The sequence below is a fragment of the Petromyzon marinus genome, chromosome 15 (assembly GCF_048934315.1).
Source record: "Petromyzon marinus isolate PM22_M1 ecotype Great Lakes invasive population chromosome 15, UKy_Petmar_22M1.pri1.0, whole genome shotgun sequence".
NCBI classification, from domain to species: domain Eukaryota; kingdom Metazoa; phylum Chordata; class Hyperoartia; order Petromyzontiformes; family Petromyzontidae; genus Petromyzon; species Petromyzon marinus.
In genome coordinates this window covers 14,438,754-14,449,578 of record NC_133681.1, presented here as the reverse complement: position 1 = coordinate 14,449,578, position 10,825 = coordinate 14,438,754, and the positions used below count along the sequence as shown (strand labels likewise).

Genomic DNA, 10,825 nt, shown 5'->3' with positions numbered 1-10,825 from the left:
TTGATCCAGAAACTAGAAGTGCTGTCTCTAATAGGACTTTTAGGGACAGCACTTCCACACTTTTCCCACCAACAGTTGTGTCACGTTGCACGTGTAAGCACGAGGACTTTTTTACATTTGTACAAAATGTCAATGATCCAAAAAGATCCCAGACCACAAATCCCCAAAATGTGAACTCGTCCCCCACTGTAGATGCATTTTATTCCGTTTTAAAAAGTGTGGATATTTTTGTATTCGAGTTTTTGAAAGAATTGCCGACGTTTATCATTGACCAATTTTAACATTAAGCATTTATTTTGCATCCACTAGTTATATTGTTGGATTCAATCAAGTGAGATCCGATGAACTTATTCTCGTGACATGAATATGGGTTTCAAGATTACAATTTTTTTAAAATGGCAGTTGATGAACACAGGCCCAGAGGTCCACACTATCAAGCGGCCAGTAACAAACAGCAAAGCTGCTTGAAGGTGTAAACAATAAGTTAATATATGTCTTGATTTTGAGCAAAGTTGTAAACACTTGGAAAAGAGACTATGGGAGGGAATTCCAAAGTCTTGCCATGTGAATAAAGAAGCAGAGATAGAGAGAAACGAATTGACCTGCAGTGTAGTGGTTGAACACAGCATGCATGAGATAACATGTCAGTCCACAGCAAAGCATGGGCTGTAAGCTGAGACAGAGAAACGGCGTAGCATCGCGGATATGAGACAACCCCTCTGTCTCCACTGCCTCGCTTGTCCCGAGTGTCACTGTGTGGGGAGCGGTAGTGTAGCGGCGACCCAAGTTTGATTCCCGCTCACAGCCAATACCGGTGTGACGTTATCTGAACCGGTTCTAGCCTCCCCTAGGTCGACTAAACCTCAAATGAGTACCTGGTGCGGTGTGTAAAACCATCGCCACTGGGGAGACAAAGGCGGCCGGGAGTGGTGCTGGCCACCCACGCCCTCGTGTACCGTTCGGGCCTTAATAAGTGCTCGCTAACAGCACTTGTCCCAAACGTTTGTTAAGGCTATACGGGGAATCTTTGTGCTTACGCGTGGAGTACAGCCTGCGGCTTTTGCTGCAGCATGCCGTGTGTGGGCTGTCTGATGTTCAGCGCAGGGGGGTCACGTGTGTTCAGAATCTTTGATCACAGGACAAGTTTTCCTCTATCCACAGCAGCCATGTAATATGCAAGCCAGCACACTGCCTGTGGTTGATGTTTGTTGTCAATCCAGCTGCAAGAAAAGTGTCTCCCGTCTGTCACTATCAGTCCAAATGTTTGTTTCTCAAAGGTCAATTCAATTAATATTAATCTTAAGTCACGGTGGTAGTTACAACAGGAATGTATGTTGACATTCTTTCGCACGGCATGTAGCCAACCGTGCTAACCGCTGAAAAGATTAAAATGTTAGCTGAACATGTTTGGTGGGAATATGCAGGGTATCCGTGAAGCTGTCTTTCGCTATTAAGATTTGCAACTATATAACAGTTTGAACTGCCTGCTTGAAGTGTCGGCAATAGGTTGCTTGTTTGCAAGAAGTTGCTCGTTTGCAACATGTTGCCGACACTGAAGAGCTTGCGTAATCCTCAAAGGCACAAAACAGAAACATTCAAGGCAACTGCACTCGAGGTATCGGCGAGAGGGCCTGGAACTTTCCTCTCTGATTTCGACTCGACGAGTTGTCGCCCACGCAATTACAGTGGTGGAGGTTTAGAGGAATGATAGTTAAAAGATATTGCACAAGTGCGAGTGTGGGACGTATCCGTGTAGTGTTTTTTTGTAGCGGTTAGCGCTACGCTGCACTACGAGCCTGGCGACGCGAGTTCCATTCCCGCTCATGGCCACCACAAGCGACGATCGTCTGCAATGGTCCTGGGACTCCCCTAGGTCGACTCAGCCTCAAATGAGTACCTGGTGCGTTGTGTAAATATCGCCACTGGGGAGACAAAGGCGGCCGGGCGTGGTGTTGGCCACCCACCCCCTTGTGTCCCTTGCCGGCCTTCATAGGTGAACGCTAACAGCACTTGCCCCAAAAGTATGTTAAGGCTATACGGGGGATCTTTGTCTTTGTAGTTTTATAGACCTAGCTCAAATTTCTGGGTAGTATTATTCTTTAATCGTAGATTATACTTTCATGAACATCCTGTATAATCACCCATTCAATCTAAAACTCACATTTAATCCACAGGGACATCACAAGGCTTTACTATGCCAAATGATGAGTGGCAGTTCCTAACCACTAAACGTTTAAAAAAACAACAGCATTCATGCTAGCAGGAGGCAATGAAGGCGTTCTTTTCCATGATCTGTGAGGTGCCCTGTTAAACGATTATGTTGGGTGTCTCGCCTATCCCTTTCCCACTGGCATAGTTGAGCCAAGCCAGCAAGGGTTCCTTACATCACAGGTGGTCTTTTTTGCCGAGGAAAAAACAAACCGCCCGACAAGGCTCTCGTAAGGCATCCATATCTGATTCGGGGGCCCAAGCAGGGTCAGGGGTGGGGCTTATTACGCTTTCATTGCACCTAACATCAGCGGCACGGCTCGGGTTTCTGCAGTGGAAAAACAACCATCCTCCTGATCTGTGCCGGGCTGGTTCGGCATGGCCCCAGCGTGGCTGGGTTGTCGATTGGAGGCAGCAGCGGAATAATGCGTGGTGTCTCGTTTTTTTTCCTGCACCTCCGATTAGCGTGGTTGGCTACGTACGGTGTGAAAGAAATTCAACATACACGTGTCCCTGTGACTATGCGCACCAGGCTGGAGATGCTACAGAGGCTGGCGCAGAAGATGGAGGTGGACACCAACACCTGCGCCGAAGGCCTCAACAAAGTCTACGAGGCTCTGCAAGCCGTGAGTTATTTCATCTGATGGAATCTTTCCACCTTCATTATCATCATCTCCACCTTGTATGTTGAACTTATTTCCCACAGTGCTCATCCTGATCTTGCCAGATCTTGGAAGCTATGCAGGCGTGAGCCTGGGTAGTAATCAGACTGTCAGGGAACACCGTGTATTGTAGACTCGGGTCACTCCGTGGTAAGGTGCTGGCAGTCGTAATAGATTATTGGATTCATCTTTACGGTGCACTGAGTGATACGCCCTCACATGTATTGGTTTTCTCTGGGTGCTCTGTTTTCTCTCCCTATGCTGAATACTCATTAATGGAGTGGGCAAAAGATCCTAATGCAGGGCATTCTTGTGAGTCTTGAGACTCAGTTAGGCTTTCTTGAGTAGAGCACGTTATTACTGATGCTTATAAAGCATTATCCAACAGAGGTAACAAACCGTTAAAATAACATTTCAAGATGTTTTATATATATAGGAACACATCTTATATATGAACTTATAAAAACTCTGTACAAAGAGGGGTTATCTTGGGCCATTTCAAATGAGTAATTTTGGTGGGGAGGCAGGTTATCATAACCGCCACTCCTTAAAATGCACTGTTCACGACACAGGCCTGATTGCGTGCTTCTGGTTGTTTTGACAGCTTCGGCTTTTTAAAGACCTCGCGATAAGAAAAAAGCTTTAAATTTAGAAGAAAAAACAACAAAGGCAGTGCTCATTTCACAGTGGCTGCTCACTGTGGTTCTTGCACATTCTCGACTGACTTGAGCGAGCTTCACCCAAACCTTAAGTGGCTGACCCGCATTCTCAAAACACCTCATTTGCTAAAAAAAAAAAAACAACCCTGTCTTTTGGATTTTTTTTTTTAGTATTGCAATGGAATCTGCCTCTTCTTGTTGTCCAACTACTGGAGATACACTTGATTAGACGTAATCCTATTCACACTCTACCATCTTATGCTCTGTATTTAACTCGTTTTATGGGCTTGACCTGTTTGGAGGAAATGATAATTTTCGTAAAAAAATACAGTTGTTGAAACGCCTTGCAAATCATCACGTGTTTTGCGGTAAACTTTGCGATAGAATTGTAATGTTCTACAAACAGGTCAACCCCATGCCCTAGCAGTGCGCGTTTCCTGCTTGTTGCGGAGGTTAACGGTTCGAATCCAGCGACCGCCCTGGTTAATACTGTGGGGGCATTAACAACAATGGCACTCCACGACATCTGCTTCACAGTAGACGACGTTGAAGATCCCCTGACGTCATTCGCCAGAGTAGGGCACTCTGTGTCGTTGTCACGGTCCCAATTAGAAATTGACTCAATGTGGATTATACAAAGCAATCATTCCCCATACTGGTAGAGTAATTTCCCAGGTCACTCTTGCAAATGAGGCTATCCTGGTCTCTTGAGTTCTCACCTGGTTAAACAACATTCACTTAAACACGGTGTGATATACTCACTTGGTGTAAATAATTTCTGCTTGATTTCTATCGGTAGGAAAATGAAATTTTTAGTATTTTTCAGCTGCATTTGGCTTCATTTAATTCCAAATAAGGCGTTCACCAACAACGAAATATGAAAATTATATTTAGTCTCTGGAAACTATTTCTATGTTTCAGTAATAATTATTATTAGTAATAATAAATGAATTATAATTCATTTGTTTGGCAAAGTTCCTTTTACTAACGATTTATTTTCATGTTCACTGCCTCTGGGATACTGCCGTGGTACAATGGTTAGCACACTGGACTTGCAATTGCATAAATTTGTGTCTCCCCGCCTCTATTAACCAACAGTATAAATGGGTACACCACACTTAGTTGATTGGCAGGGTCATTGTGGTGTGGTAAAGTGTGGGTGCTCCCAATTATATCAAGATATCTGGCCAGCGTGGAAGAGTAGGCCAAATTATCTCTCGAAGGACTCCGCCATCAGTTGCGCGAGCAAGCAATTGCACGGTTGCACCTTTATTTTAATAGATTTTTTTTAAATTATTCATCATCTCTTTGAGCCTGTAAATAGATTATGCCGTCCTTCTGGGCCGTGATGCAGGACGTGGCTCTGATAAACTCTGGCCGAGTCCCACAGCACGGGGAGGAGATCTCCCGCTGCCTCTCGGAGATCGAGGTGTTTGTGCAGAGTCTCTATCCCGACGTGCGGACGCTCACAGACGGAGGTTGCTCCCAGCCGGAGCTGCTGCAATCCCGGTAAACCACCAGCTTCGCACCAGCACTCGCACAGAGACAAACGCAGATGTCCCGTGTTTAGCCTCAGAATGCTGGGGCCGTGTGTTGCCTCTGTCTCCCAAGTGATAATGTTGATGCATTCCACTAGGTGATCGGTTAAAGCCCGAGTTGATCTAAGGGAATTCCAGGCAAGCGTCAAACTCAGATTAGGACCAGGGCAAATTTTTGGCCAAAAGTTGAATGCAGGTTGATAGAATATTCGCGCAGTGCCCTAGCAGCGACATTGCTACAACCCTCAACATTGTTTTTATAATCATCGCCATCATCATTGTCTCGATTTGTCCATCTTTACAATATCCATCATCAATCATCAGGATAATCAACTACAGCTGACTTGGCAACGTATGACAAGAGTGAAATCCAGGCCATCATTTTTTTTTTACATCTGAAGCCATGAAATGTCTTTCTATTCTGAGCATCGGTACATACCTATTGCTCTTTTCACATACGCTATCAAATTACTGATTTTATCCCTCACAAACGGCCATATCAACATTTACCTTTCGCTAGTTTTTGTTCAAGGATTCTGCGTCTCGATGTCACCCTGTGAGCCCCTGAACCAGCTCAACGCGGCGATCGCGCGCCGCGCGTGTGCACGGAGTTTGCCGAATAAAATGACGAGCTCACACTTGTGCGGACGGGGCTTTTCCGTGGTGGGCGCGCGACGCGCAGGCTCCGGCGGCTGGAGGAGCAGGTGGCGTCTCTGCGAGCGGAGCACGCGAAGATCACGGCTCACGCCGGGGAAGGGGCTCGCAGCCGTAGCCGGGACGAGGCCCAACTGCAGGCGGCGTCTTCCCAGCAGGACCAGACCGCCGCGGCCTACCTGCAGGAGCTGCTCACCTGGGTGCAGAGCAACCAGGTCTGGGGCCACGCACACGGTCCATTAAGTTAACTTACTACACTCGAAGATGTCAGCCATCGTGTATATGTGTGTGTTAATAGGCACAGGATTATTTTAATTAATGCTCCCCCCAAATCACCTGCAATGCGCCTGATCTCGTGGGATCTCAGAAGCTTAGCAGAGTTGTCATGCACTGACAAGTTGTCATTAGGGTTTGCTGGATTACTTGATACGTCTATGGATCTAAGTATATGCTCCCCATCTTCCACCAATTCACACTGACCAGCATGGTGAAATATGGTAAAACCACCCCCTACGATTGGGGAGGCCTTCATCCAGTATATATTGACAAAAGGGCTGTATGTTGTTATTGCTAGAGATGAACATATTGTATTGAGTAATTTGCACATGCTGAGTAATGCAGTAATGAAATGTTATTTATTTATTTATGATTCGTGGCCACAGGCAACGGTTGACAAGTCTGGCTATGGCAAAGACTTGGATGAGACGACGGCTCTGCTGGAGGAGCAAAAGGCCCTTCACCAAACCATCGAGAACTTTCGGTCAAGCCTGGGTGAAGCTCAGGAAACAATGGTAGCTAATGACGTAACGTGGCGCATCTATTCACTTTGCGTGGCGGTAAAGCATGAACTCTACACAGGGCCTGATTTCAGCTACAGTTATCCGGAGTTGAACTCAAGAAAAATATTTTCCTGCCCCCGTTTCCAACTCTCGATGTGGGGAGGGGGAGGGGGGTGGCGGGAGAAGGGGAGAGGGTTGAAAATATTCCATGACAAATGAAGCCCTCATTTTACACAATCCGGAAAATATGTTATCTAACAGTTATCTTCAGTCGGCCATGTTTTACTGTACACTGTAAGTTTATGTTTGAAGGTTGTACAATTCATGTTTTAGAGGCCACAATTTGTCAAACGATTACGTAAATAAAAATGAACATTGTAACTCGATGTCGGCATGCAATAATAACACATCAATTATGCCACCTCATTATTTTGGAGTATTTAATTTGCTTGAGGGAAACTTATGCAATTAACTGTGCTTGTGTTCATTTGGTTGTAAGTCGTTTCCATTGACATTCATGGCTTTTTTCCAAAGTGGACAATTACTTCTGATTACAATTGCCATTGTTAGCTCGTGTTTTTACACCATGCAAGTTGTTATTGTTATTTTAATTTTTATTAATTGCTTAAAATGATTATATTTATTGATCCTTTATTCCAGGCATTTTTAAAACTCATCCATTGTGACCGACTGCGGTAAATGTTTTCTTCCTTACCAATCATCAGGTGCTTTCAACGTGTAACAGATTAACTTGCATTCGCATCGAGACGATTGGTAAATGCTACAGGAGACCACTGTGCTGGGGAGCGAGGAGTGTCATTTGCATACCTGTCAACCCCTTATCGGTGCCCTACCTTATTACAGACCAATTCAGACCTCATTGGTCACCCCGTGTCCCTTATAAATCTCAACGTTCATCCTACAAAGTCCCATCACAAGGGAGAAACACAAACAAATATACCAAAAAAATGGTTTTGCCCGTATTGAAACGGCTGTACGACATATGGACCTGAATATTCTATTTCCCTGTACAGGATTATGGGGTAAACCGTATGGGTTGACACGGTATGCATTTGAGAAGCCCTGCTTCATGCCTTGTACTCCTGGTTCACAGGATGCTGACACAAATAACTCCAGGCATGAACCATAAGACTTTACGTTGCTGCATTTACAGCAGAGTGTGTCGCAAGGCAGCCGCTACGACTACAGCAAATCACTGGACAAGCTGGAGCAACAATACAGCAAACTCTTGGTGAGGCCACGTGACCTTGAAATATTGAGGTCCTGGAACGCTGACAACAAAAAATCCTCGCAAAAATATATAACATCTATCCAAAGATATGTACGAAGACACTTTCACAGCATTTGTCCTGAACTCGTGTTTTTTTCAAGGCTGACACAGAACACAGAGGGTTGGTGTGACCAACACCACTTCCCAGCTGCCTTTGTCTCCCCCTCCCAGGCACTCATTTGAGGATGAGTTGATATAAGAGGATAAAATGTTTATATACCGATTTATCAAGGTGTACACGGTCAGGAGATGTAGTGCAGTGACATAACTGATATTATCCCCAATCTGCACGCACACATATTTAAAAGACTTAATATCACATTTGTAAAGACCAGAGACTTTCCACCGTAGAATCAAATGATCTAGGCATCTAATGATTTTTAAATGCACAGCAATTTTGATAAATGGTTATAAATCAGCGTCAGAAATAAATTAAGAAAACAATTGTTTTGGTTTTGCATTATTAAATGCCCAATAGCAACCCTTCCACCATAGAATCCCAAAATGCCGGAATGAAATTGTCTGGTCTTAATGGTCTCTTTTTCGAGCATTTTGTCAATCCACACTCCGTGTCGTCCATGTGCTTTATTTGACCGTTCTTCATCATCCTGGTCGGTGAAGTCTTGGTGAAAAAAGTCTTAATTTGTGTCCGTCTATCTTAATTTCTTGGATTTATCAATAATCACAAGGATGCCCTAAAACCTTAAGGGGATCTACTCAGCTGTAGCCTAACTTCTGATGAGATCCAGAAAGGTCAAAACCGGTCCAGAGTGTTTTTCCTTAAACAAATGCTACTTGATAATAACAGCCTGGAAATCCAATAGCCTGATGGACTAAGCAGCTACAGTATTCTCTTGTTATTCACCAAACTTGTTATCCACAATTTTGGCTATCCACGAAGCGCATCCCTCTCTCTCGACTGCATCGAGAGAGAGATAAAGTGGTGAGATAAAGTGACAATTTTCAAGTATTTAACAGCTTATTTATATACTTATTTAAGTTAATTCCTTTTTGTAGGCAAATATCATTATCCGCCAAAATTGATATTCACGAGCATCTCCGGAACGTATCCCTTACGAATAACGATGGAACGCTACCGTCAAGGAGCCCTGCTTACACACGCTCGTACTCGGCCGTATCGCTGAACGCTCGCCGTGGCGAGTTCAACCAGGAGCTGTGTGCGCGACGGCCTCCGCCTACCCCTTGTCCCGACGCAGAACGGCTCGCGAGCGCGGCTCGGGCTGCTCGAGAACCAGCAGGGCTTCCTGCGCCGCTGCCAGCGGGAGATGCTGTGGCTGACGCAGCGCGAGGAGCGCGAGGTCGCGTACGACTGGAGCGACCTCAACCCTGACCTGGAGCCCAAGAAGGAGGCGTACGCCGTGAGTCACGCGACCTCGTACGCCCTCAGCGGTCGTGACGGGGTTATTCATGTGTCTGTGCGTGCGTGCGTGCGAATGTCCATGCCTGTGTGCGTGTGTGTGTGGGGAGCAGTAGTGCAATGGTTAGTGCACTCCGCTATGAACTCGGCGACCCGAGTTCGATTCACGCTCACGTCCCAACGCCAGTGACGATTATTATCTGAACCGGTCTTGAGCCGACTCAGCCTCAAACGAGCACCTGGTGCGGTGTGTAAATATCGCTACTGAGGAGGCAAAGGCAGCTGGGCGTGGTGGTGCTGGCCACCCACTTCCCTAATCTGCTGTGCCTGCCCTCAAAGGTGCTCGCTAAGAGCACTTGCCTGTTAAGGATATACGGGGGATCTTTGTCTTTGGATCGGCAGTGCAACAGTTAGCGCGCTGCGCTACGTACCCGGCGATCCGAGTTCGATTCCCGCTCACGGCCAACACCGGTGTCGATTATCTTGCCCCCAAACGTCTTTGTAACTTTTTTTTGCCTTCAGCTGCTGGTGCGAGAGCTGGAGCAAAGGGAGCCGGCGTTCCGGGAGGTGGTGCAGGCCGGGGAGGACTTGGTTGGCGAAGGCCACCCTGGAAATCCAACCATCCAGGTGGGGGGTGGCGCCTACACAGGCAGTCACGTTGCCACGTTCGTAATTTCACGGAACATCTGCAGCTTAGTCTCTTTTGTCACCCTTTTTTTGTCGTATCGTGGTTGCTGCCATCGGTTTCATACCGTGAGACGGATGGGCCATTCGGAACTCTGGCAGGACAGCGTATAAGCCCCCTGTTTTTAGAGGATGGCCAGCAGAAGCGGATATTGCAGAGCTCCTGCTGAGATCTTTTCAAGCCTGCTGCAGATTAATGCTCATCGCATGACAATCAAACTGATATTTTAAATTTTCGGAGGTGTAATTTAGCTAAACGGTGTGCCGAATCAAATATAATATTCTATACTATAATGAGCCAAGAATGTCTGTGTGTCCCACGCGTGACGTCACTCCATGTCGACCAGCCCTCCTCATTAATAATCATGACCAGGTGACGTCCTCCAAATGGACACCCCCCCCCCATTAATAATAATTAGTGGCTGACGTCACTCCACATGGGGGGGCGAGGCGCCTCCTCCTCCCCCCTCCTCGGCGTCAACTCACAACCCTCACTACAAAGGCAGAACCCTCACATCGTCACGTGATCTCTGTAACGCTGTTGAGACATCAAAGTAAAAAGGACGTCATGATGAACAAGGGATTATAACCTTCAAATGAACGAGATCTGTGTCACCGCGGCCTTACAAACTGCACACGAATGGATGCAATGAATATATCACGTTGCGGTCTGCTTTTCGCTTGCAAGTTTCACATTTACTGCAAGACACCTGTCCTTGGATGGGCAAAAGGCTTATTATGGTTAATTTGTAATAGTCATTGGTGACTGACATGACAATTAAGTCACTGTATTGTACGTGAAAACCTGGTTTTATCATAGGCAGCTAGATTCGAATCCAGGAGCTGAGATTAGTGCCAGCTGAGTGCTATGACCTGTGGAAGAAAGTAGATTCTTGAAATAACTACTTTACAAGCGGTCGAATGTGATTGTTGCAATAATTTCACGAATAAAATTGAAACCTCGTAATGGAG

At 46.0% G+C, this 10,825-nt stretch overlaps 1 protein-coding gene across 8 annotated transcripts in view; it reads left to right on the top strand.

The window, feature by feature from the left end:
• Positions 1 to 10,825, top strand: part of LOC116942711 (plectin-like) — a 123,636-nt gene that overhangs the window by 58,639 nt on the left and 54,172 nt on the right. For all 8 annotated transcript variants that reach the window (XR_004402842.2, XM_076067319.1, XM_076067320.1 and 5 more), the window contains 7 exons: positions 2,741 to 2,834; positions 4,884 to 5,038; positions 5,750 to 5,936; positions 6,384 to 6,512; positions 7,675 to 7,752; positions 9,009 to 9,170; positions 9,692 to 9,796. Coding sequence is in view for 7 of the 8 variants with exons in the window: in XM_076067319.1 (XP_075923434.1) it covers positions 2,741 to 2,834; positions 4,884 to 5,038; positions 5,750 to 5,936; positions 6,384 to 6,512; positions 7,675 to 7,752; positions 9,009 to 9,170; positions 9,692 to 9,796 (910 nt within the window). In the remaining variant the exon portion in view is untranslated. The remainder of the gene's footprint in view (positions 1 to 2,740; positions 2,835 to 4,883; positions 5,039 to 5,749; positions 5,937 to 6,383; positions 6,513 to 7,674; positions 7,753 to 9,008; positions 9,171 to 9,691; positions 9,797 to 10,825) is intronic.